This window comes from Notothenia rossii (assembly GCF_949606895.1).
Source record: "Notothenia rossii genome assembly, chromosome: 12".
In the NCBI taxonomy this organism is placed as follows: Eukaryota; Metazoa; Chordata; class Actinopteri; order Perciformes; family Nototheniidae; genus Notothenia; species Notothenia rossii.
Genome location: NC_136911.1, coordinates 17,605,537 through 17,633,251, shown reverse-complemented (window position 1 = coordinate 17,633,251; position 27,715 = coordinate 17,605,537). Strand labels below are relative to the sequence as shown.

General features: G+C 41.2%; 1 protein-coding gene across 4 annotated transcripts in view; it reads left to right on the top strand.

The window, feature by feature from the left end:
• The first annotated feature begins 349 nt into the window (after positions 1-349).
• Positions 350-27,715, top strand: part of pld1b (phospholipase D1b) — a 38,230-nt gene continuing 10,864 nt past the window's right edge. The window contains exons 1-18 of one of the 4 annotated variants that reach the window (XM_079661926.1): positions 350-482; positions 16,368-16,537; positions 16,618-16,781; positions 17,411-17,553; positions 17,660-17,771; positions 17,860-17,925; positions 18,037-18,095; positions 18,653-18,745; positions 20,262-20,414; positions 21,031-21,180; positions 21,981-22,064; positions 23,940-24,021; positions 24,156-24,266; positions 24,400-24,576; positions 24,920-25,142; positions 26,798-26,926; positions 27,006-27,124; positions 27,454-27,567. In XM_079661926.1, the coding sequence (XP_079518052.1) occupies positions 16,399-16,537; positions 16,618-16,781; positions 17,411-17,553; positions 17,660-17,771; positions 17,860-17,925; positions 18,037-18,095; positions 18,653-18,745; positions 20,262-20,414; positions 21,031-21,180; positions 21,981-22,064; positions 23,940-24,021; positions 24,156-24,266; positions 24,400-24,576; positions 24,920-25,142; positions 26,798-26,926; positions 27,006-27,124; positions 27,454-27,567 (2,118 nt within the window). In that variant the 5' untranslated portion in view covers positions 350-482; positions 16,368-16,398. Of the gene's footprint in view, positions 483-2,487; positions 2,622-11,324; positions 11,486-16,367; positions 16,538-16,617; positions 16,782-17,410; positions 17,554-17,659; positions 17,772-17,859; positions 17,926-18,036; positions 18,096-18,652; positions 18,746-20,261; positions 20,415-21,030; positions 21,181-21,980; positions 22,065-23,939; positions 24,022-24,155; positions 24,267-24,399; positions 24,577-24,919; positions 25,143-26,797; positions 26,927-27,005; positions 27,125-27,453; positions 27,568-27,715 lie in introns of those variants that run through there. The other 3 variants (XM_079661928.1, XM_079661927.1, XM_079661929.1) reach the window with 3 other exon arrangements.

The following is a 27,715-nucleotide window of genomic DNA, read 5'->3' as shown; positions in this document are numbered from 1 at the left end:
ACAAAAGATTGTAATTATTGTAGTTATCAGGTAACATGGGTATATTTACATATTTTTGGAGTACACTGACCCTTTTCAAACAAAATTAGTAAAAGTGAAAGCGTAGATTAAATATTGTATTATTAACCTGAATCTAAAAAAGTAACAACAATGTAATTTAGTTAATTATGTAATTTAATGAACTTTGAGAAGTAGTGGAGAAGAAGTAGGCCTACGCTAAATGGATATATTCTGGTAAAGTACATTAACTAAATATTTACAACTAAATACTTCAAGCGTATAAATTGTCCAAACATTGTAAATAAATAAGAGCAATCTAACCCTGTGGACACTTAAAAAGGAGTTTTATTTTGGAAGTATAGTCACAGGAAGTGCTGTTGCTACTTACTGTTGTCTTTCACAGATGTGTTAAATTGGTTCATCACACTGGCTCGCGCTGATCCGCACGCTCAACTTGCTGCTGTGCTTCACTTTATCAGAAGGTAAGGAAATATAAAAAATGACGCTGTTTATCAGTATTTTAAACACAAATTAAGAATGTGTCAGTTTGTGTTTAAGTTTACTCGTGTTGTCGCGGCACAAGTGCATAATTAGCGGTCATTGGAGGTAAAGTTAGCGTCTTGAGCGATGCGGCGGTGATGTTGGTGTATTCATGGCATTTGGAGGCATCCGTCCTCTGCGGTGTGTTTGCAGAGCAGCGAGTGGAGGTTTGTGTGTGCGTGTTGGACTGCAGTGGTCAGACAGCAGCCATGCGTTACGGGGATGCTAGAAGAGAATATCCGGGATAGTCGGTCCCGGAGGCGGTTAGCGGAGCTGAGCCCGAGGAGGAGAACGAGTCAGACCTGAAGTAAATCCTCCTTTCTTTTCAGCCCTCGACAGATTGCAGTCAAACCAAAAACCACTTCCTGCAACCAGCCTGTCCATCACATTTATTATACTATTTCACCAACCCATTTAAACATTGTGATTTACAGATGTGCCATCAATGCTTATGGAGCACTTCATTTGGGAATGAAGTCTAGTAAGTGTGCCAGAAAAGGAAGAATTTCCTTTGCTTTATGATAATTAAGTCTAAATGTCAAGAATAAAGTAAAGATGTAATTGGTATTGCCATAATTAGAACATAATTCAGAGAAAGAGAGATTCAATTGAAGACAAATCCGTCAGAATAAAGTTGAAATGTTGAGAATAAAGTCAGAGCACAAATATGTTTTATTTCAAGATACAGTTGAAAGGTTCTGTATAAAGTTGAATTATTAGTAATAAATCAAACCAGTGTTAGCTTATAAAATGACTTTATTCTCAACATTTTGTCTTCTTGACTTTTCGACTTCCATTGACTTCTTTATTGGCATTTCGATGTCATTCTTAAAATGCAAAATGCAATACAATTAGTCATCCTACTTTCCTTTTTTTTACCGACACTAATACTCTTCCGTACTTTTGAGTCATCAGCTCATCTGGTTGTTCTTCTGCGAAACTGACTACACTGTAATGATCCATCTCCACTTCGGCTCACCACTGAAAGGAAGACCAGTGCATTGTGGGGGGGGGGGGGGGGGGGGAGGGAGGAGATTGTCGGAAGAAGATTTTTTTTCGAATAATGTCAACAAACGGAAAGTATAAAAAGCCCTCACCTCTGTTAAACCAATACATCATATACATAATAATAAGAACCCTCTTGAAGGGAGATTTTATTGCATGTAATCTGCAATAAAATGAAAAATATTAACAAACGTTCATTGTTAATTTTCTGTCGCTGGATGGTTCCTTAACTTCGGAGATGCCAAACTAGGTCATCCCCCTGAAAATATGATCTATTTTTAGATATTATTATTATGATATTTTGTAACCAACAATGACAGATCTTGTCTTGAACCGTTCAGTCAATGAATGATGGAGGACTCATTTCTGAAGTATTTCCCTTTTTAGGATGAATGTTTTTTATTATTATGTTAGAGGAAGTTGTGTTTCAGGTCAGGTGTCAGATTGTGTTTCTCTAATTTGTGTTTGCTTCCGTTTAGTTTTTCGTGTTTATTATGAATTTCCCTGTTCTTCTATAGTTGTGGAGCACTTTGGGGTGTGTGCAGTATATTATTATAATTAAGTGCAGAAATCATGTCGCCGTATTTGTGGATTCTTCCCCAGAATCTGCAGTTTAACTTATTGAAGCTACTGAAAGTCTTTTTGTGCTTGCAGAGTTTTAAGCTTGTGGATGTTTATTCTTTCTTACCTTGGCAGTTGTAGTCTTTTTTGTTTTACACTTCCACTGCCATTGTTCCTTTGCGTGCACTATGTGCATTTCACAGTCATTTTGTCAGAACGCTGCTCTTTCTGCAAGATTGTTGTGTAATGATGTGGCCGATTTGGGGAACGTTTTCAAAATGTTAAGTGGCAGACTCTGACGGGAAGTCTGAGGAAAGACTTAATTTCTTTATTCTGTTTGTGGATGGGCGTGTGTGTAAGGATGGGCGTGCGTGTGTGTGTGTTACAAGGACCTGCTCTTCCAGTCTCTGTGTGGAGACCTACCGGTAATTCGTTTGACACAAGTGAAATGGGACAAAGTTGACTCACCATAGAAACGGACTAATAGACTTGGCTCTTGTTCTGGCGGTGCACAGGTAGGTGTGTGTGTGTGTGTGTGTGTGTGTGTGTGTGTGTGTGTGTGTGTGTGTGTGTGTGTGTGTGTGTGTGTGTGTGTGTGTGTGTGTGTGTGTGTGTGTGTGTGTGTGTGTGTGTGTGTGTGTGTGTGTGTGTGTGTGTGTGTGTGTGTGTGTGTGTGTGTGTGTGTGTGTGTGTGTGTGTGTGTGTGTGTGTGTGTGTGTGTGTGTGTGTGTGTGTGTGTGTGTGTGTGTGTGTGTGTGTGTGTGTGTGTGTGTGTGTGTAATGGCTCTTCCAGCAAACAGTCGACAGCGAGGGAGTGCTTGATTGACTTTGTGGGTGTGTGTCAGTGATGTAGGTTAAGGATCACTCGCACACACACTCAGATAGGGCTCAAGGGGCATCCTGGAGCTCAAACTCTATTCATTATAATTCCTAAATTTATTGCAAAATTAATAATCATTCAATAAATGTCTGAAAATGTTCAACTTTGAAAAGTTTTAGGTTATTTCTTTGACAAAAATCATTAATGTGGCTCAACCCCAAAGGCAATTCAATCAAGATGTCTTACAAAATGTACATTACTTGTCTTAAAAATATTGCAGCCATGTGTAATATTGATTACAAAATACAGGAAATGGCACATCAGCTGTCTCCTCTGTGATAACAGTTGTGACATGTTTACCTGCTTTAATGTTAAAAAAGCTCTTTATTGTTCTCATACTGCCTGTACTGTAGCACCTTTTTTCACCCTCTGTCTGAAACCAGAGCCCAGTCTGTTCTGATTGGTTAGCTGCTGGCTTTGTTGTGATTGGTCAACAGTTTAGAGATGTCCCAACCTTCGTACTTGTACAATGTGTTGGAGGCGAGCTATCTAATAGAAGTGCAACTGATTTAAACAAATGTCATACCTGCCATCTGAAAACAGCGTTTGAAGTCTGACTTATTATTTTAGTTGAAACAGTCTGTCACTCCTTGCATTTAATTAAAAGAAATCACCTTCTAAATTGGCCAATAACTGCATTCAATGCTGCCAAAGGGTTCTGAAAGAGGAGGGAAAAAAGCTCAGTGTTACACAAACTCAAAGAGACTGTGGTTTGGGGTTAAACAGATTATCGTGAAACCAAAAGGTTGCTGGTTTGATCTTCTCTGCAGAGTGTGTCAAGTTAAATTAACTCTGAGAAACACCGCTGCAGGATAAAAGCTCCTCGCACTCATCTCCATCTTTCTACGGAGCCCCCTAGGGGACATGGAGAAGAATTTTTTTTTTCTTTTTGCGAGATCTCGCAATACCCCTTTGCGAGATCTCGCAGTACTTTTGCGAGATCTCGCAAAACCCCGTTGCAGTTTGTAGACGGTCCCTAAGCACTCCTCTCCCTCCTCCAGCTGCAGATTGTGACCAATGCTTGATGTTTAGCTCGGATGACGGCGCGTATCGAACTGTTCTGATAAAAACGACTCTGTAGCTCGTTGTCTACCTTGCTATGATTGTAAAGTCATGTTGTTTGTATTTTTACAACGTTATGTTCATGAGTTATTGATCCGCGAAATTCGAATCTGCGCTCCAACACATTGCACTTTATGGGTTAAAGGGTGGGAAATCTCTAATGCGGTTTTCACACCAGCGCGTTTCCCGTTCTAGCTCCGTGCTAGAGCTTTTCTGGTTCAGCTCCGGTTTCCCTTTTCTGCTCCCGCTTTGTTCACACCACACAGAGCCGGGGTGGTACTGCGTCATTGCCTCATCTATTGCGTCATGACGTAACCCTTTACGTGCCTGTTTCATAAAAGCCAAACCGCGCGAAAATCCCTCACATCGACAACAACAACATGGCCGATTTGTATTGAAGCGCTGTTCGCTTTGGTTATGCTCGTACGAAACGAAATGGAAGGCATGGGACGAATTTACAAGGAACGACTTTACAAGGAACGACTTTACAGGGGACGACTTTACTTGGAACTTTACAAACATCACATGCGAAATTCAAGACTTCTTTGCGGTCTTCAGCATCTACTTCAACGACGTAGAACTGAGGTTACCTACTGTAACTCCAGCTTCTATGAGTAAATGGCGTAGCCCTCTAAGGCTATCGCTATTGGGTAATCCCCCTGCGCCCCCGCGCAGCACTGAAACACTTGTAGTCCACGCCCACCCGCAAGGTGGGCCCCACCCTCGGGCTTCCTTCCGGTATAAATAGGAAGGAGGCCCTACAATCCGCTCCCATACAAAATAACTTTTCTTCAGCTATTCGTAGAGCCAGGGGGGCCCAGCACTTAGAGGGCTACGCCATTTACTCATAGAAGTTGGGGTTACAGTAGGTAACCTCAGTTCTCTACACACTTTGAAAAGGTGCGAGGAGCAAGGGAATAACCGAACGGCAGACGGTTGTACTGGTACGATATTCCCTGGAATGAAAACCGCAGGAATTTCCTGTGTTGTGGGATGATGGGTACGTGGAAGTATGCATCCTTCAGGTCTATAGAGGTGAACCAGTCTCCCTGGTGAACACACTCTAGCACCTTTTTGATCGTCTGCATGTGAAAAGGCCTTTTCATTATCGCCTCGTTGAAAGCTGATAGATCGAGGATGGGTCTCATTCCCCCTGTCTTTTTGGGATAAGAAAATAGCGGGAGTAATACCCCTGATTTTCTTCCCCTTGAGGAAACCTGGAAATAGCCTTTTTCAACAGGAGTTCCCGTAGCTCTGCTTGGAGCGCAAGACCCTGTTCCCGGGATGACAGGCGTGTTTCCTGTATCCCATTGAACTGTGGGGGGAGAGAGGCGAACTGCAGGGTGTACCCTCTGCTGATCAGCCTGCTCATCCATCTGTCCATCAGACACACGCGCTGCCCATCTGAGAAACACTCTGCGCCCATGCTCGAGATGTGTTGTGGTCGTCATGACGACGAGCCACGCCAGAGCCCTCACAGCCGCTGCCCGTAAGGCAACCCAAGGTGGGCCTAGAGCGAAAGGGCTGTGAGGAGGCCTCCACACGCTGCGTTTCACTCCGACTCTCATAAGGCGCGTACACGTTCAGGGGATGAGTGGAAGTGTGTGCAGTGACATCCACATGAGGCGTTACCACGGCTCTCATGGGCTTATTGTGACCGTGTGTAGGTGGCGTATCTCGGACAGAGGAATGCCGCAAGCTCTGTGGTTTAATAACCGAAAAGTTATAACCACCAGGCCTCGAACCCTGCTGCCTACTAATCAACAGATTGGAGGCAGCTGGCTTAGTTACAGAGCTCTGCAGCTTATTAACCGATAGATTAAAACCTGCAGGATTTTGTAACGAACCCTGCTGGCTATTAACCGATCTGGTTCACACAAGATGGTGGATATGTGAGACACATTTGATACTGATGACTCAGACAAAAGGTTGGAAAATGAGCTTCTCTCTTTATTTCCGTCACAATCCCCCCCAAACCGTCAAGACCGTCTCTGCTTCCTCGGCGGCTCTCGTGGAGCAGACGACGAGCGGGAATACCTCACTCCCCGTTGACCCCCCGCTGGTGGGGGGGCGGAGATGCGGGACGATGCCCCTGCCGCCGAACAATGGACGAGTCTGACGCCTCGGCTGCGGTTGCTGTGGGCGCTGAGTCTTCGCCGCAGGCTGGAGCCCGTCCGGGCTGATCGGAGCATCCAGCAAAACCTTTCTGGCTGGCTCTGTGACCGCCGCCTGCTGCAGCCAGAGGTGGCGCTGGATCTGCGTCATCCACGCAGCGATCCTCGCCTGGGAGACAGCCACGGACGAGCCCAGCGTGAGTGCCGTGCTGGCAGCCTTACCGATCTCCTCCGCCTCCTCTGGTGCCAAGGTGGTGGACCGCTCCACCAGCGTCACCACCGAGTTGGACAGCAACGCGATGTTGTTTGCCGCCGCCGCCTGAAACGCACACTGGTGCGCCCGGTCAGCCTGGCGGGCGACATACTGGTCCTTGGGGGAGGCCAACGTAGGGCGCCGTACGGCGATCAAGTTGGACTGCCTAACCCCAAAGAACGCCGTCAGGCTCGGTTCCAGAGCGGGGGTGGTTGGGAAACCATCCTCCGTGAATCCCTCCACCTTAGTGAAGGGAACAAAGGTGGACACCGGAGCCCTCAGGGTCCTCGGGTTCGCTGCCGCCCCCTCCTGGTACCTCTTAATGGCGGGGAAGCGCGGCCAGACTGGATCACTCCTGCCCGCCTGAACCCGGGAAAAAACTCCGGCCATGTCGTCCAGAGCCACCCTCTCCCGACCTAGGGGAACGGGGAGATCTCTGCAGGCGGCACATGAGGGACAATCACGGACACAATTCTCTCTTTCTCTGTTGCTCATGATGACTGTGCTTCAGGAACTGCCGTGGTTTGCTGAAGAAAAGAGGGAGAAGATTGTAGGGCCTCCTTCCTATTTATACCGGAAGGGAGCCCGAGGGTGGGGCCCACTTTGGGGGTGGGCGTGGACTACAAATGTTTCAGTGTTGCGCGGGGGCGCAGGAAGATTACCCAATAGCAACAGCCTTGGAGGGCGAAGCCATATACGAAATAGAAGTGAGGTTTTCCATCGTTGTGTACAAACTGGATAAAACGAGGGCATTTTGTTGTTGTTCAGGAGGTTGATCCCGCCCCTGCCCCCGCCTCAACGTAAGAGAGACGTAAGCGACGCCGCCTCTTAGCTCCGAAATCTTGCTTCTAGACCGAGAAGTTTTTGGAGCTGGAAACGAACCAGATTCCAGAGCTAGGAGGCGGCGCCGCTGCGGTGTGAAGAGGAAAAACCGGTACTTTTCAGGCTCTAGCTCCGAGCTGGCCCTGAAAACGCATTGGTATGAAAGGGGCATAAGTGGTTGACCAACCACAACAGAGCCAGCCAGCTAACCAATCAGAGCAGTCTGGCTTCAGACAGAGGGTGAAAAGAGGTGCTGCAGCTCGGGCAGTATGAGAAAAATAAAGAGCTTTTTCAACGTTAAAGCATGTAGACATGTCACAGTAGAGCAGTGGTTCTCAAACTTTTTCTGTCAGGCCCCCCCTTTGGCAAAAAAAAAAAGTCGGGCCCCCCGAACACAAATAGTCAGGCTCAGTGGCGGCGCCAGAGATTTGTTTTGGGGGTGCTGTGATGTAGCTTGACGTTTCATAGAGGGTGCTTAAACATTTAGGGTTTCCCATTAATGTACCGGTCGCTAAAGTGGAATGTTCTACTGCAAGAATCCCCACGCAAATACACAGTGTACCTGCGACTGTTACAATGAAGGCTCGATAATCAGCTCACGGCATATAGTTGTAAGCAGGGGTCAAGTGCTATTTTTATGGGTGGTGTGTGGACCTTACATAGGGGGGTCCGGGGGCAAGCTCCCCCGGGAAGATTTATTTTTAAATATTGAAGTTAAATGCATCAATCTGGTGCACTTTGAGATCAAAATGAATCTATGGATACCTCTCTCGACACCCATATGAAACAGAACTGTAAACAGATTTACTTTTTCTTTATGGATATTTAACAAAAACCCTTTTACACTTTATTCTTGTTTTACTGTCATATAGTATTTCATACCTGTTTTTCAATTATTCTCTTATTTTTTTATAACTATAATGATCCTATAAACGTGTGCCTCGAAAATAATTGTTTACATTAATCGTGACCAAAACGTTTGAGACCCACTGAGATAACTTAGACTAAAGTTAACCATCTAAATGCTCAGAGAGTCCTTTAGCTCACTGAGCCTCTCAGTCTGATAGGAGAGGATTTGTATCCTTATATCCGTTAGCGTAGCTCGCTAGCACCAGAAGCTAACAACAACGATCTCCGGTACCGGTGCGCTCTCTCTCTCTCGCTCACGCACACAAAATGGCTCGTTTCACACACACACAGCCGAGCTTTAATGAAACACAGAGACCCAGTCGTAATAGTACTGCATCATATTATTTTCGAATAAATAATTTTTCAATTTATGATTTTTCTTTAAAAAATAAATAAATGTTATAACCATTTTACCTCCTGATCTCTCGTGCCCCCCCTGGCATGCCTCTGCGACCCCCAGGGGGGGCGCGCCCCCCACTTAGAGAACCACTGCAGTAGAGACACAAAATACAAATATGAAACCTGAAAATTAGAACAATAGGGCCCCTTTAAATAAAAAGGATTAGGTCTCTGTTTACATCCTCAACATAAGTAGCCACAAGGAAGTTTACACGATTCATTGCACTCCACCATGAGCAAACAATCAGTCTCCAGCTCGTCGTTAATGTGGTTTTACTAAAGCAACAGGTCTTTGCTAAAACAGTAGAGAATTAAAACCACAGAAAAAAAATGATTAGCTTAAACATGCACAAAAATGTATGACGCATATAGTGTGTTTAATGTTTTTAGAATCATAAAATAGCAATAGGTTTGTGCCTGAAATAATACAGTTAATCTGTTTGTAAAAGGAACAAAATGCTTGAACTGAGCTGCTGTTTTTTTGTTATTTCAGTGAGATGTGGGTTTCCTCCTGTTGCTCTTAATGATGATTTGAGGATGTGGTGGGAGGGGGGAGTTTTATCTAAATGCCTTACATGTTTCAGTAAATAAAGCAAACACACAGTCTTTGTGCCGCTGGTTTGGCTGGTGAAAACATTGAGAGTATATCGTGTTGTCACACAGGTCAGGAGATTACAATCAGCTGATAAAAACAATCTGCTTCGTGGTGAAAACACAAGAGGAGAAAAGCTCAGTGTCTTAAAATGTGCGAATGGAAGTCTGCCTTCTGGTTAACCTGATAACAGTTGTGGGAGAAGTACTCAGATTCTTTACTGAACAAATGTAGAAATACTATAATCTGCATTTATTACAAGCTTGATCCTGAATGCATGACGTGGGTTTCAGTGCAGTGTTCAGTATTTTCTTCCACCACTTGAATAATGTGCAGAAATCGTATTAACTGTGCTTTGGTGCATGCATTAGACAGAGCTGACCTGTAGGTGGCAGTGTCTCACAATACTTACACTCTCATAGTTCCAGCTCATGACTTTGACATTTCTTTTGTGCATTTAAGAGAAACCGTTTTTTAGATGTGTCCCCCCATTTGTGTATTTCACTGGCTTATTTAATAAAACCTTAGGATTTAAAAGAAATGTTCTGAATTATTATTATTTAAGTTCAATTACATTTTAAGTAAAAAATGAGAACAGAAAAACTATAGTAGTAATTATACAAATTAATAATTATACAAATAAATAACATTGTTAACCTTATTTTCTTTTCTTTTTTAAAGCAATTTTTTCTCGACCATAGTTGAATTGTATGATAATTGTAAACTTTATACAACCTTAATTGCAGCTGAAGTTCAATGATGCTCAAAGCAAAGCAGAGGAAAACGGCTGCCCTTAAAGGTGGAAAAACACGTACAGATTAACCAGGAATAACCATTAAGACTCTCGTTAAGAACAATGGTGGAGGTGATTAAAACATAACGAGCACATTATTGATCAGGAGCAGGAAGTATTCAGAGATTAGAAGAGAGAGCACGTCTGTTAAAAACACGTAGTGTACATACAACCTTTTATTAAACCATATATGCTTCATGTATGAATTTACATTTATCTCATCAACCTTTTTTGGTGTTTTTCTGTTGTTGTCATGCACTTGAACTTCTCCACATTCCTTATTGCCTCACCTTCAGGATTTCATTATTTATTTTCCAGCTCATAAAAACTAACCTTCAAAGTTCTGCAGCACTTAGTGGTTTGGGGTGGAGGAAGAAAAGACAAAGTAGGGGTTTATTCAAACAATATTGGGACGTTTTTAGTAATTATTAATTTGAACTGAGCATAAAAGAGTCACTGTAGATGATTTATAGTTTAAAGGCAGAATACTTATTCTCTGTGACACATTTCAAAGAGAAAAGTACCAGTTTAAGCTTTGGGCATATTCATACCCATTATACCCCTTAAGCTAGTATTTTAAAGTGTGTGTATGAGGGTGGGTGTCTGAATACCTCTCTGGTATGTCATCATGAGTCACCATCCTTTCTGGCTCTGCCTGTTTCCAAAAACAACATGTATTCAGTATGCGCAGGTTTGTGTCATGAACTCCTGATTTATTTGTGTTTCTTCTCATCCACGGAAGATTCACATTTCAATTTTCTCAATTGACCATATTGACCCAAACATATATAATCCAGGGCTCTTGAAAAACATTTGATGACCTGATTATTTTTGTTATATATAAATATAATTCAACAGAGAGAGTAAGGGTATGTATACTAGACGTTCAGTGTTTCACCATCAATTTTTTTTTTTCTCCAAAAGATAGAAATAAGTGTGAGTTATTTTTTATACAAAAATGTGAAACACTTTTTCCCTTTTCAGCTTGTTGGATGTGCTGCCCTCTTCGGTCTCTTCAGTCTGTTTCTTGATCTGTACTTTAGTCTGGTCCTTAAGAAAATATGAATCATGCTTGCTCCTTGATTCATGTGTTCATATTTATTGTTTTGTTTGACAATCAGATGAAAACACTCAAATATTCACCTTTGCTGTCAGAAAAGACTAATAATAGCTTTGAATCCTCGAATTTTAGTCGTTACAGTTTTTGTTGCCTGAAAAATTAGTTTTTTAGAAGTTTCCCTTTAACACAGACAGATGCTTCAAACAGGAAGTCCCCCCCCTTCCTCCTCTCTCATTGGCTCCTGAAGCTGCTCCAGCCAATCAGGTGTCCTCCTTTCTTCTTTGTCCCGCCCTTGCTGAATCTTCCCCTCCTCGGAGTGTGTTTCTGCTGCACTCCTCTGTGAGACTCCCTGCCTGTCTGCTGGTCTCTGGAATAGTGTGTGTGTGTCTGTGGATGTGTGTGTGAGAGTGCATTGCACAGTGTGTGTGAGGAGAGTCAGATTGTCAAGAGGAAGTCAAGATGGAGATGGGCTTTACTCAGCCTCTGTGGGCTCAGGTCAGTGTGTGTGTGTGTGTGTGTGTGTGTGTGTGTGTGTGTGTGTGTGTGTGTGTGTGTGTGTGTGTGTGTGTGTGTGTGTGTGTGTGTGTGTGTGTGTGTGTGTGTGTGTGTGTGTGTGTGTGTGTGTGTGTGTGTGTGTGTGTGTGTGTGTGTGTGTGTGTGTGTGTGTGTGTGTGTGTGTGTGTGTGTGTGTGTGTGTGTGTGTGTGTGTGTGTAAATTCATGCGCCTCCTATTATATAATAGTGTGTTTCAGCCTATTGGTGGGTTCCTGTTTTCAGGATGGCTTTTTGCGTTAGTGTGGGTTTTGGGTGCAAAATGTTGCTATTAAGGCCTTAATTGGTAATAAAATACAGAAATCAATCTTTCAAAGATTGAAAAATGATAAGATGTGGAAAATAAGATCTTATGAATCATTTTGTTTCTTTGAATGTACTCTTATATCTCAAAGAAATTGATAACATCATTATTTTTTTCATGCTGATGGATGGAAAATTGGTCTAAAATGTTATCCTAGTGGCATTCAAAATGTCTTAAATTAAGCTGTTGGAACCCTTTTTCATTCATAATTATGTACTTATAAATATTAAAAAAAGCAATAAATGGCATTACAGGTTACAGAAACCCAATCTTGAGTCTTCAAATAACAAAGATTTTAAGAGTCCAAGCTATCACAGTCAGATTTTTCAAATATCTTTCCCACTAACAAAACATTTTTGATCGAACTTAAAAAAAACGTCAGACTTTAATCCGTAATTATTTGTTTAATCTCAACATTCTCTGTGTTAAATGTACAAGGCCCATTGATTCCTGTTGCTCTGTCTGTGCAATTTTCATAATGCAACATTTTGTAAAATGCACTGTATGGATAACATTGATTTAGATCGACTTTTTTATCAAAAATATAGAAAATAACAAAAAAAGCAATCACAAGTTGTTAGGGCCAAATTTGACATCTTCAATACGGCTTATTATGATTTCATAGTAAATAAAAAAAAACATTAACGAGTTATTAATTTTTTCTTCTGGTGTTTTAAACGTTTAAAAAATGGTAGTAAGTGTTGCCAAAATGCTCCACAGATACATTGTAATAGTTCTTTAGTTGAGAAACGTAATAATTGTTGAGACTTTTGTCTTTTAGATATGGCTTTGATTGTTTTCAATTCAAAAGATTTGTTCTTATTGTATTTTACTTTGTTTCTGGTTCATCACTTGTATTTATTACCTACATTTAGTTATTGGCTGTGTTAAGGCTCACACACCATGTTTATTATTGATAATCTCTTATTCATCAGACAGTATTGTTATAAATCTTACATACTTTCTCTGCAGTGTCACCTCTGACGCATTACTCCTTTGTTGTTGTCACTGTGAATGGGCGTTCTAGCGTAATATCTGATCTAATTTAAGAAGGAGAAACCATCACATTTCCTATTGTTACCCGTGAAGTGTCATTAAATAAAATAAGGATAATGATTGATACTGAGGAATTGCAGAATGTGTCAGAAAATAGTTTGAAATACTTCATTGTGTGCACCAAAATGACAAGTTTCACAAGTTAAAGAACGAAGGAATAAAAAGGATTTTGTGTGTCAACCTGATTGCATGAGGTGTATGTGAGTGTATGTTTCTGTGTGGGTGTGTGTGTTTGTGTGTGAGGACTCAGCAGCCTGCCACCTGGCTGGCGAGTGATGCAGTGGGGGGGTGGTGGGCCACACTGTACCCAATTAATGTGAGTGCTCACTGGGCATCATGCACACAATCTCATACACTAACTCAGCCTGCATTAATCATATTTCCAAGGTAAATTATGGACATTACATTTCCTCATTGTTTTAGTCATGTAGGTTCAACTCGGGTCATTCTCAGATAATATCTTCAAATAGAAAGGATTTCACCCGACAGCTTAATGAATCTTTATTTTTATATTTTATATTTACTTAAAGGTAGGGTAGTTAAGAATGGAGAAACCAGCTCGAGTGCGCTACAACTCGAGTACACAGCCGAAAAAAATCTGCCCCTTCCTTCAGACTTCCTTACAGAGCCCCTCTTCCAACACACACGAACGCGCACATGACCAATGAGGGCACGAGATAAGTTTGTGCATGAGATGGAAGGCTGACAGGCAGGTAGGCCATCCAGTTATTTTAGCCGGGCCGGCTCAGATGATTGGTCGTGCTTTTTACAGTACTACGGCTTCCACAGATGAAATTAAGAGCATTCCATGGAATATAACAAAGTGTTTCTGACGTGAATGACCTACCCCACCTTTAATGTAACTATGACTGGGCAATATTGAGAAAATCAACATTTTTGATTGAATACCTTGATATTAATATTGTGACAATATTGTAAGTTTAACCATTGATGCTTTCAAAGAATATAAGAATAAAATGTAATAAATAATCCTTATCCATAAGGTAAACAATGCAGGTTTTATTAGTTTATGTGGAAGGAAGTAGAGACAACATGCTTTTCAAATTTAATTCAAATGTGGGGAACAAGTCAAGTTCCTGTTATTTTATTGCCGATAACAACATTCTCCCACAGATAAAAGACTGTATAATTATACAGAGCTGCAGAAAATGTAACTGAAGCTGTGCTACTTTATATGAGCAGGGAATATGAGAAGTGTTTTTTGCCAGCCCTCCTCCAGCTGCTTTATTTTAATCTTTATAAGATGAGTTACTTCAGGTTCTGCTGGCTTACATTTATTTTTAAACTCCCTGCATCACTGGTTCACCGGGATCTTTTGTCAGGCGCCTGCAGACACACCTACGATGCACTCTCACACAAAAATGTTTCTACCACACAGTTTCAAAACAACAGCCACACACAGGATACATTGTTTGCATGTTACTGACTACCCCCACTCTCTCTCTCTCTCTCTCTCTGTCTGTGTGTGTGTGTGTGTGTGTGTGTGTGTGTGTGTGTGTGTGTGTGTGTGTGTGTGTGTGTGTGTGTGTGTGTGTGTGTGTGTGTGTGTGTGTGTGTGTGTGTGTGTGTGTGTGTGTGTGTGTGTGTGTGTGTGTGTGTGTGTGTGTGTGTGTGTGTGTGTGTGTGTGTGTGTGTGTGTGTGTGTGTGTGTGTGTGTGTGTGTGTGTGTGTGTGTGTGTGTGTGTGTGTGTGTGTGTGTGTGTGTGTGTGTGTGTGTGTGTGTGTGTGTGTGTGTGTGTGTGTGTGTGTGGCCTTTATTGTACAACAGTAAATGTTGCATCGAATTTGCTTAAATACCCAATGAGAAACAAATATATATCTATACTGTAGAATAGTTACAAATAAGGCTTGGGACCTGCACAATTTATTTTCCAATGTGATCTTGCCTAATCTGGCCTCTAAAAGTGGTACGTATAAAATAATAGTTATGACTTGTTTTCAGTTAAAAAAAGAACAATAAATAAACTCGTTTCAAAGCTTAATTAAAAAAACAGTTTTAATGATCGGGGGGCAAAAGCGTTTTAATGATGGGGGTGTTTTAATGATGGTGGGCAACATTAAAGGGACTCTTTTTATCCACAGTCAGTTGAGAGAAACATGAATCAGTACAAGCAGAAGGAGACACTTGGCTGTTTTGTGAAAGATTCAATTTAAATTACACTTTTTTTTTACATTTGATTCCAGCCTATTGGAGCCAATTCTGCATTCTCAGCTCGTAGCTATTTAAAGAAGCACATGGGGGTTCAATGCCTTGCTCAAGGGCACTTTTACAGGCCTGGTGGGGATCAGAGCTGTTGATTTCCCGCTGTAGTTGCTTTTGGTGTCTTTGTGAAAGCAGACAGACCACAGTGAAACCGCAGCTTAACTCTCCGCAGAACCAAAACAGTAATTGTTTTTTTTACTGAGTCATCTCATACAAAGAGAGGTTTACTGACTTCTGCCCAAACCCATGAATTCTGTGGAATTACACATTATACATTCTGGCTGTTGGAGTCATCATTTTAAAATAAAAGTTAAACATTTACATGTGAAACATTCCAAGCAACTGGTATGTACACACACACACACACACACACACACACACACACACACACACACACACACACACACACACACACACACACACACACGTATAGAGGAATGTGGTTAGACAGATTCTCTGCTTCCTGTTCTTCTCCTTTGCTGCTCCTGATGTTTGGATCTGGCTGCAACGACAAATGGTGGCTGGATGTAGGGAGCCGGGGGAGAAAGATGGAGATCATTAAAAGAATGTATTTGATGATGGATGAGGAACTTGGTTTTTGCATTAGTGATGGTTCCAGTGCAGAAGCAGCGCTTATTATTCAGTTCCTGCAGATGCTCCAGCCGTAGAAGAGCAAGTAGAAGAGAGTGTCTGGGTTATGTACATCGTCCTTCAAATTGAGGAAGATTTTGGTTTAACACTTTCTCCTCCATCTTACTTCTTTAATACTTTTATTTTAATTTTCTAACATAGAACAGGTGAGGACATGGACAACACGGCACTATCAGTGAATATTAAAGATAATAAATGAAAATAAATGCATGTAAAAGAGGTTGTACAAGAAATAAGACATTCCTAGATGTTTATTACAATCCCCTTTTATTTTTCCACCTTCTCCTTTTGGAGTCATGTTAATACGAAAAGCAATGGAGAGGGTTTTCCTCTGCATTTTAAAATGATTTTTTACTTGCAGCCTTAATGATCCTCAAAAGGTATATATTGCTTTTTGAGACCTTAAAGGATATGCCAACGATAAAAAAGGTAACATTCAAGTCAGATTTCAGGTGATTAAATTGCCCACCAGCCGATCCCAGCTCCCTCTTTATTATAATTGACCAATAATGCCTGTTTTTTCTTTCATTGTAAGCATCAATAAGTATGCAGGTTGTTATTGAGGCTCTCCTCCCTACCTGTCTCTCCAGGTGAGCCCGGGGCTCCACACTGAGTGCTAACATGCTTCGTCAGTCCGAGCCGACCAGCAGCACCCTGCAGCTGGTGGCCAACGACATGACGGGCATCATGGATAAGCTGGACGACCGAGAGCTGGACCTGGAGGATGGAGAGTTTGACACCACGGACGATCACCTCTCAGGTGAGTGTGTTTTCTCAGCGTGGCGTTCACCTTCCATCATGTCTTTGTCTGGTTTTATATCTGCTGGTGTGTTTCCGCAGCCGAGCGTCTTCCTTTCAAGGCGATCTACCACATGGTGGCCTTCAAAGAGTCGGAGGCCAATGTCTTCCTGTCGTCTCCGATCACCGCTAAGATCCTAGAGGTGGAGCGCTTCACCTCGGCTCAGGACCGCTTCAACGTCACCGCGCAGAGGAGCGTCAACAAGGTGCACAAACACCTTCTAGACAATTCCCTCTGTACAGTCTTTTCCCGTCTTCAATTCCTCACAAACTGGTTTTGAATCGCAAGGTTTTTTTATCTTCAAGATGCTCAACGGTGTAATGGCAAGCACATTTCTTCTTCAGTTTTTGGCAGGGTCTTTTTTTCTTTTTTGTCCAGGCTTGATTTATTTGAACAGTTTAACATTTAAAACTAATTGAGAACATGTTTGAGTACTGTACTTCAATACAGCTCTTAGGTACTTGGTTGTTACTTGAGTACTTCCATTTACTACATCTGCTGCTTTATATGACAGGACTTGAACTTTTCCTGAACCTCCTGAACATATCAATGCAGCTATGTTGACACTATTAGTCATTCGAGAGTTACATGGTTCTCACAGGACAGCAAAAAAGCTACAAACATATGATGCTCTTATAGAATATGATGAATTTATCATTTTCTTCAAGCAGTAAAAAAAGACTCTGCTTAATTAAAGCTGCAAATAGAGTTTGTAAAGTTGCTAAAGCTAGAAAAGTTGCTAGCAATTATCAACATCCTTTGGTTCGTTTTTCAAATCTTCTCAAAACGAGATAACCTCTTTTAAAATGTATTAAATGTGTCTGTGTTGATCAGTCGCTGCCGGCGGTGTTTAAGATCGAGATGAAGCACGGGGAGTTCACGTGGCTGGTGAAGAGGAAGGAGAAACACTTCATGGATCTGCACAGAGAGCTCCGGACGTACAAAACCTTCATGAGGCTGCCGCTGCCCAAACGCAGGTCTGCCTTCTCCCCTTCTGGAATAACGCAAGTTTATGTATAGAACTCATCTTTGGTTCTTTCTTCTACATTTTTTTATTCTGGTATTTAAAATGTTTCTCTGCAGCAATACGGTGAAGAGGCAGGCGGTCACAAGGAGCGAGGGGGAGCAGATGCCGAACCTCCCCCGAGTGGGAGGAGACGATCTGGAGAGGGAGGACCAGGTCTCCAGCCGAAGGGTACGCCCTCAACCTGAGACTCTACTGTCAATCAAAGTCCCTCCTGAATACTTTATTATCTTGCTGAAGTCTCTGTTATGTGTTGCAGAAACAACTGGAAGATTACTTGAATAATCTGCTAAAGAAGCCGATGTACAGGAACTACCACGCAACGGTAATGAGCATTTGGAGTTAGAAAAAGGGTTCTTTTATCTTAGATTACAAAATATTTGGGGAAAATATGTTGATGAATGTTGTAATAGAAACAGTGATTTATTTATTTCAGATGGAGTTCATTGACGTCAGCCAGTTGTCCTTCATCCATGATCTGGGACCAAAAGGCTTGTAAGAACGACACCATGTCAAAAATGTTAATAAATAACTTTTGGTATTTTTAATTCGTGAACCTCAAAAACAAGTTAGTCCTGCTGTTTCGGACAGAACTTTTTACTCAATACTAGTTTAATGTGACTGGTTTCGAGAAAATTGTAATATATGCTTCTGAAACATTTATTTATAGAAAATAATCAGAAAAAGCATCTCTGAGTACTTAGAAAAGTGTCCTATCAATTAAATGTATTATTACTATTATTTGTTAGGTTTTTTGTCCTGTTCTCATGCAGGAACTTTGCTTGCTTTGTTTTGTACATATAATAAATAAAATAAAGATACAGGCAAAATAGTGCAATAGTTAAGAAACATACCAATAACAAAAATATCTAAGTAAATATAAAAAAATAATTAAAACAATTGCAGATTTCCTTCAACTCAAATGTGGATATCAATCAAAACCGTTTTATTAAGCATTTACCAACCAATTCTAGAATGCAGTGAACTGCGATATCTAAAGCCTTATATGGTGCTTTGTTTTCCACACATTTAGAGTTTGTTTTATCTTTCAGAGAAGGAATGGTGCTGAAGAGATCTGGCGGACATCGGATCCCCGGGCTGAACTGCTGCGGGCGCAGCCGGATGTGTTACCGCTGGTCCAAACGGTCAGGACACAGTTCATGTTATCTTTCTAATACTCAGACCTGCCTTTTGATATTATAGAGAAACTTCCAGTTTCAACTGTGATTAGAATTTATAACGGAAATGTTGGCTCTGCTCACATTCACCCCATTTCCATATGATGAGTTTTTTGTGTTTATGCTAATTGTCGATGTGAAGATAATTTCTTTATGTAAACTGCTTGAAAAATATTTCTGATATTTCAACTTCCTACAAATGTTGTAAAATCCTTTAAAACAAAAATAAATGGGCTTTACAATTACCTTGTATCTTTTATTTATGTATTGTTGTGCAATGCCTGGATCAAATCTAGCATCAATGAAATTACATCTATCCATTTATCTATATCAGGGGTGGGGAACCTCCGGCCGAGACCATTTGATACGGCCCTCGAGGTAATTTATAAACACACGCAAAAAAATTAAGAAATCTAGACCGCAAAATAATTAAACAAGCGAGTGCCTGTTTTTCCTGGGCAAGGTCAGGGTCCTTGAACACAACACGAGCCTAACGTGTCATCACGTGGTATATGTCTCGTCTGACAGGGGTGCAGTTCTGACGGAGCGCACCAGAACGTCGCTCCGGCACTTCCAAAAATTGCAGCACCCATAAGGAGCTGTACACATGCCGCAGTTTGTGCGTGGCTGTGTCTTTAGTTGAAAGCGCAGTGGCGATCTGCTCATCTGTCATACTGATCATACAGTCAATAACTTTGTTGTTATTAGCATCTGGTTAGCTAGCTATGCTAACGAATATAAGAAGCTTTTTCTTAAGCCAGTGAGGTAAAGGCACATATTTATATGATCATTATAGTTATAAAAAAATAAGAGAATAAAGTAAACGGGTATAAAATACTATATGACAGTAAAAAAAAGTTGTTATTAATAAACAAGAATACAGTTTGAAAGGGGAGTGATTTGTAAATATATCCATAAAGAAAAAGATCTGCTTACAGTTCTGTTTCATATGGGTGTTGAGAGATGTATCTATAGATCTCTTAATGTTGCTCTCAAAGTGCACCAGATTGATGCTTTTAACTTCAATATTTAAAAAAAAAAATCTTCCCGGGAGCATGCCTCCGGATCCCCCAAGAGGAGGTTAGGTCCTCCCCCCCCCCCCCCCCCCACTTAAGACATGTCCACATGGATAGGAAACTAAATAGATTTGCACACATCTTGTGTCCATATCTTTCGGTTTTGGTGGTCATTCCAGAACCGTGCACGTGCATGCATGCGCGAGTCATGGCAAAATATCTGGATTAAGAGGTTGCTTTTTCTTTGCACAGCATGAAAGAAAGGCGAAATGAATGGGCTGTGATTTTTGTATTTTTAAGCAGAGGTCAATCATTTGTACGGCCCTCGGAGGATGTTGAAAAAATTGAAATGGCCCTTGAGAGGAAAAAGGTTCCCCACCCCTGATCTATATGATGTCTAACTTTGTTCTGCCTGTGTGCAGCACAGTCAAATGTGTATCATTCTAAATCTGAATGTGTGTGTGCAGCTGGCTGGTGGTGAAGGACTCGTGCCTGCTCTACATGAAGCCGGAGTCGGGGGCCGTCTCCTTCGTGATGCTGTTCGATAAAGAGTTCAGCATCAAAATGGACTCCAAAGACACGGAGACCAAACACGGAATCCGCATCGACGGTCTCTCCAGGTCTGTGAAACATTTACTTTATTATATCTGGTACTTTAAGTCACTTTTATATACAAATGTAATATAAATATATAATATATAAATGAATAGCTCTTTATCGAACTTCAGGAAATGTCTTCAGACACATTTGTTTTGAAAAGTTACTTTAATCTTTCCTTCATTTATCCAAACTTCCTTTAAATGTCTGAAGGATAGGGAACGGTTTTACTGGAAGAAGAGGTCTGTGTATTTCATTTAACATACTAAATACTAAAACTAAATAGAACACACCAGTGATAACCTTTCAAGGGCATTTTATTTATTTTCTAGGGTCTGTAAATCAACTTCTAAAGAAAGCCGTTAAGAAATACAATAATATTGATTTGCTCAATCTTAACCCGATAATTTCGTATGACCAGCAAAACGACACAAAATGAAATCAATACTAACTTTTTCTTTGTCCAAAGAACTACAGCAGGTGATATTTTATTAACAATCATCATTTTCTGATAGCAACAGGGAACATAGCTCATTTGTGTCAATAGTGACTAAAGAACAACTCTTTTGCACAAATGCCAATGTGGCTTTATCAAAATATTAGAATTATAAATGTGTGTGTGTGTGTGTGTGTGTTCAGATCTTTGGTGTTGAAGTGCAGCAGCTACAGACACGCCCGCTGGTGGGGTCAGGCCATCGAGGCCTTTGTTAAGAAACACGGCGCCGCTTTCCTCACCGACCACCGCTTCGGATCCTTCGCCAGAGAAGAAGTAAACATCCCGGCTAAATGGTAACCACGGAAACTGTCACACTGTATCTCTTTGATAATGTGTTTTGATGTAAATGAGGAAAGCACCTGTTGTCTATGTTTTGATGTTGTGGGATTTAAGGTTGTTTACACACCCATTTTGGGTTAGATTAGCCATTTTGGGTTAGATTAGCCTAGATCAGAATCTGGATTTTATTTAAAAAATCAGGTCACCTTTTGTTTGGTAAATTGATGCTACTTAGAGGCAGGCATCGCAGCCAGATGTTGCTAAAGTCTAGACGAGGCCTGGTTTAGTTGGCAGTGTGTGTGTGTGTGTGTGTGTGTGTGTGTTTTTCGCTGGAGTAACCCGACACAAAGACAGGGAAAGTGAGCCTCACCGGCTCATCACCTGTCTCCCTGCTGGGCAACACTATACAGTCTGTGAGACTGTGTGTGTGTGTGTGTGTGTGTGTGTGTGTGTGTGTGTGTGAGTGAGTGTGTGAGCTCTACCATTAAAAAGCATACTGAAAGGAAAGTAGATGGATAGATAAAAAATTGAGAGGTGGCAGACGTATGACACCAAACTAGGGTCATTATTGATAATTTTATCTGGTGAAATGTTGAAAAATTATTTCACCTCCTGCTGTTTTATATCACAGTTTGTGTGCAGGTGCTAAAGAGTGCGTGCATCTATCAGAATGTGCACATTTAAAAGAACATTTGATATTTTTACAAGTTTGTGATGTTGTATTTGCTTTTGTTTTTCTTGCTGTCTAAAGGTGTGTGGCTCAAAATGTGGATATGTGTGCCCGTGTAAATGTGTGTGTATGTGTCCTCTACAGGTATGTGAACGGAAAATCATACATGGAGGACGTTGCAGATGCTCTTGAAGAAGCCAAAGAGGAAATATTCATCACAGACTGGTGGTGTGTGTGTGTGTGTGTGTGTGTGTGTGTGTGTGTGTGTGTGTGTGTGTGTGTGTGTGTGTGTGTGTGTGTGTGTGTGTGTGTGTGTGTGTGTGTGTGTGTGTGTGTGTGTGTGTGTGTGTGTGTGTGTGTGTGTGTGTGTGTGTGTGTGTGTGTGTGTGTGTGTGTGTGTGTGTGTGTGTGTGTGTGTGTGTGTGTGTGTCAGGGTGCAGTGAGTGCACTTGGCGGTCACCTCTTGTGGAGGTCTTCTGGTCAAACAGATCAGTTACCGTCTGAGGCTCAGAATTCTGTTATACTAGTTCACACACACAAAGACACACAAATGCTGAACACACACCTACATACATACATTTAATTACTACATGCAAAGTGTGAGTATTTTTAAATGATTGTGAAAAACAATTATTTAAAATCAAACTCTTGCAATCAGATTAACTTAAAGTAAATGTTTATTCAAATTGTTAGAATTAAACTGTACTTCAGTGTCCAAAACAGAAGAGCAGAGTTTTGCTGTTGGATAAAAGCGATTATAAAGTATTATAAACTGTGAATGTAAGTGAGCACAGTGTTTGATCAATCAAATGTACTGTGGCTGCAGTCGAATAGTCCAAAAATCAGCTCCTAACGTCCTTGACCTCTGTGTGAAACGTCACAGGGTTAAGGAATAGTGGATAGGAGAATTCAAAAGGATTTAGGAGAAGAGACTGCGGTACTTTAGAGAATCCGACTGCACTTTCACCATCCGACATATTTATGATGCGCCGGTGGACGTTATAAATATGCGTCTGCTGCTGTGGGGAAACTATGGAAACTACAGTTTTCTATACAGCGGAGTGAGCGGACTACATGGATGTATAATAAGAACGGCAGACGCATCTAGAGACTCTGCACCGCGCTCTGATGGTGTTGTTTTATGCTTTATGAATGTGGACAACAGAGAAACATAAATTCTTCATGAATGAGGTTGTAATTGAAAAAAAAAAAGGAAACTTATGCTCGTCACCCTCTCCCTCCGATCCACATTAATGCAAATGATCCCAATACGTATGATTGTATGAACTATGAAAAGATCTTAAAATAAATACAAATGTATTTATTATAAACGTTAGTCCTGAACATCTATCACTGTGTATATCACCATTCAAAAATCTTTTAAAAGTTGAACAAACCCCACACAGCTCAGTGAAATGTTGACTTTATTTGATCATTTCAGTAAAAACTAACGTTCATATTTCTCTTTTTGATTATAATACTGATGAACGTTCAAAACAAAGCACTTTGGCAACTTACCACATATGTTTTAAAATGCTTAATAAGCACCGTAACTTCCATGATATAATTTCTCAGTCATAATCGGTTGTTTCCGTGAACGGCCGACTGTTGTGTGACGGCAAATGCTGCGGCTGCAAGGCATTGTGGGGCAGCACTTTCTCCTCTCCTTTCGGTTAGGGAGGTCCAGTGGTTCCTAAGCTAAAGGAGATTATAAAGGAAGTTTGAAACCTCCTTTCCTATCATCTCTAGAGAATTAGAACGGCTCTTATCATGGCTGCCACTGAAGTACTTCAGGCTCCTTTCACTCCGTTAGGAAGGATCCTAAGAGAAACTGACAATTCGACTGCAGCCTGTGTCTCATTTCTTGTTGTCATTATTTAATGATGAGACTTTATAATCTAATTTTCACATAGTTCTGATCATTTACAAATGAGAACTCTGAAGGTCACCCTAAATGATTTGTTTCCACAATCAATGTAATACAATCCCTGTGATATTAACAGATGTTTCAAACCTGCCAGCAGCTGTTGACCTTTAGAAATATTGCAAGTGAGTGGAAATAAAGTCTGAATTTATATGAATACAGAGTGCGTTTTTCTACAGGTTGAGTCCAGAGATCTTCCTGAAGAGGCCGGTTGTGGAGGGAAACCGCTGGCGTCTGGACTGCATCCTGAAACGCAAAGCGGTGAGCAATAAACTGCATCTTCCTGTCCCCTAACCAAAGAACACCTCAAAAAACTTAATTAGAATCCAGGATACCCCAAATATTTTTTAATATACGAATATTGTTTGTTAAGCTTCCTGTTTGTGTTTCCACAGCAACAAGGTGTGCGTATCTTTGTGATGCTGTACAAAGAAGTGGAGTTAGCTCTGGGAATAAACTCCGGATACAGCAAGAGGACGCTGCTGCACCTCCACCCCAACATCAAGGTGAGCGTCACATTTATCACACGGAGCAAATGTCAGCAACATGATATTCCCAGTGATAAATCAAGAATTCTGATTCAGTTTTAAACACACTACTTTAAAAGTCCAAAAACAAAAGTTCATATTTTCTCTATAGGTGATGCGTCACCCGGACCACGTCTCCTCGGCTGTCTACCTGTGGGCGCATCACGAGAAGATCATTGTGGTCGACCAATCGGTGGCCTTCGTGGGAGGGATCGACCTGGCATATGGTCGCTGGGACGACAGGGAGCACAGGCTGACCGACGTTGGGAGTGTCACACTCTCACACCAGGTACACACACACACACACACACACACACACACACACACACACACACACACACACACACACACACACACACACACGCAACACACACATATACCTGCATTGATTTTCATTTCACTTCTTTGAAACACATTTTTAATGTTTAACTTATTTTTAAGTTCAGAAGTCTAGTTCAGTTATATTTTTGACATACATTTAAGTAAATAACATGATTAAACCATGATTCATATAAGAATAATGAGCATCTTTTTTAAAGTCTCCATTCCCCTCTATCCCCTCTATGGCTCTAGTGCCCTTATTTTGATTCTTAACCCGGATTGAGCCAAACCTTTTTGTACCTTGTTCCCAGGCTGAAGCGGCCTCTCCAAACATGGCTGCTCCAGCTAACGGCAGCGGCGGGGGGGCTCCCCAAAGTAACGGGAAAAACATTTTCACGGTGACGGACTCTGTGGACCAGCCCCGGCTGAAAGGGCAAGGCAGACTGAAGAGGACGAGGTTCAGCATCCGGAGACACCTGCAGAAACACGGGCTGGCCTCGGCAGACAGCGACAGCGACCTGGAGGACGAAGAGAGTGAGTGCAGCTATTGATTATTATTATTTATTAAGGTACGAGCACCAAGACGGAGGATCCCTTTTGAAATGATAGGAGTAATTATAGGTATTACTATGAGTATCATTATTCTTTATGTCCTTTGCGCTCTAATGAATTTAAAAATTATGCACATGTTTTTTCCGTCAGGTCTTTTCTGCTGTCGTAAAACAAATAAAATAGCTTAAAATAGCTTTCTAATTTTATGAAACTTGGTGGAAGTGTGTGTAAGATGTGGGTGTTGCGCGCGGCCGCTGTGTTCAGGTTGGTCCCACAGCGTCAGCAGCCATCACGCTCTGATCCACGGCAGGACGGCCCCCCCCGCCCTGGGTCCGGCTGGTGAGTCGCCGGAGGTGGAGGCACATTTTTACCGTTGCCCTCCCAGCATGCTTTGCTGTGGTCTTGATATGGATTGAACAACTTTTGAATCCCTCTGTGTGTGAGTTTGGTGATTTTTTTTTTCCGCCCAAGGTCGATTCAGAAAGTGATTCAATATGGGCAAGAATTTGGGCAAGTCGATGACAAAGCCTGATAATCAAACTCAACTACATTTTGTTTTCACATCTTTGTGTATTATTTACCCCAAAAGTTTGAGGTGTAAATCTGTAATTCTATTAGTTTACCAACAGAAAATGAATAGACCCACATTTGTATAATCTAGTCATTCATTTAAGAATTTTAGTCAAGCAGGATGTGAGGAGTTTCTGCTTTTTATTATTTCCATTCTAATAGAAAGTATTGCACATACCTAAAACAGATCTGTGTTTTGATGAGATTCTGCAGCTGGTCTGTGCTGCAGTAAAACATTTGTTTTAGCTGCTGTTTGTTTACTCATCTCTGCCTGTGTTATAGATGGGAAGTGTCAGAGATGAACGTGAGGCAAACAACCGTTGCTAAAAACTAAAAGAAGTCACCCTGAAAAAAACCTTTGTTTTTGTTCTGTACTTTGACTGAAGTTACTTAAATCATTTTTGTTATTGATTTAAGGTGAGTCAAATGTGTGTAATTTGAGTAGAGTGTATGTCTCTGCATGTCCTCTCTTCTCTCCAGTTGCTGTTTTAACATTTGTTAATGTGCTGTCGAAAAATATTCCAAACACAATACTTGTTAGTTGATAAATGAAGTCTAAATAAACAATATGACCATCATTTTTGTCCAAGTTTAACCTCGAATGAGGATACAAATGCAACAGAAATCCACATCAGAAACGATTGATTTCATGCTTTTGTTATTAATAGTTGTTCCACACTTAAAACTCCCAAAGCATGTTGTTTACATTTGAGGCTTTATTTTGCGAATAGATTTCCAGGGTCATTTACTGAGATTATTAGAATTTTTTTTGAAATATCTCTTATTCTCTAATTCCTCCCATAGACTATTTTATACTCAAATATTGTTTTAAAATCTGTAAAATTGAAATAAATTCTGATCAAATATCAATATTAACACTATTGACAGTAGATACTGCAATCTAAAGTGCTATATTTTAGTTATATTTTCAGTTTACCTCTGATATTCCCCTTAGTAAGTTGCACTTACAGCAGGAACTTTAAGAGGAACTAAAACTCTGAGTAGGCTCATTTATTTAAAGAGATTTCTGCTGATAAATAACTGAAAATGTAATGTGTGTGTTTCAGTAAGCGGCTCGCAGCGCAGTCTGCACACGGGCGTCGGGGAGTTATTCGGAAACACGCGCTTCTGGCACGGAAAAGACTACTGCAACTTTGTGTACAGGGACTGGATTCAGCTGGAAAAACCTTTCGATGGTGAGAACATCATCAACCTCACATTTATGACATTAAAACTACAGAAATGTCCTCCTCACATCCGTTTCTGCTGTTTCAGACTTCATAGACAGACACACAACTCCCAGAATGCCTTGGCACGACATCTCCTCAGTGGTCCACGGGAAAGCAGCTCGAGACGTGGCCCGACACTTCATCCAGCGCTGGAACTTCACCAAGGTCAGAGGTCACGCTGATGTTGTCCCATCATGCTCAGGAATACATTCACAAAGAATGGATTGTAATATGTATGTGTACATTTTGGATTTTAATGTCCCAGTCTCTCAGTCACTTATAATGTAACTAAATGCGGTGATAAAAGCTGATCTTTGTAAATTGGACTCTATTTGCAGTGAGGCTTATTTGCATCAAAATATGTCATTTTTTCTCTATTTGCCTACATATTACCTAAAGTACGTACAAATAGAACGGGAGCACCTAAACTCAAGTTTTTTTGCGTTGTGCATTTCATTTCCTGGGTTTTACTCTTTCCTCTGTTTCTCTGGCAGATTATGAAGCCGAAGTATCGCTCTCTGTCGTTCCCGTATCTGCTGCCCAAATCTCACACCACCGCCGAAGAGCAGCGCTACCAAGTACCCAACTGCATCCCCTCTAAAGTGCAGGTGAGGAAGAGTTCAACCTGGAGATTTTAGCTGTTTATATCACTTGATTAAAGTTGACTTTGACTGTGTTTCAGTTTTATACTACATTGTAGGGAAGCTTTGGAAGTTTATTTGGATAAAAGCATCTGCTAAATGTAGTGTAAGTTTG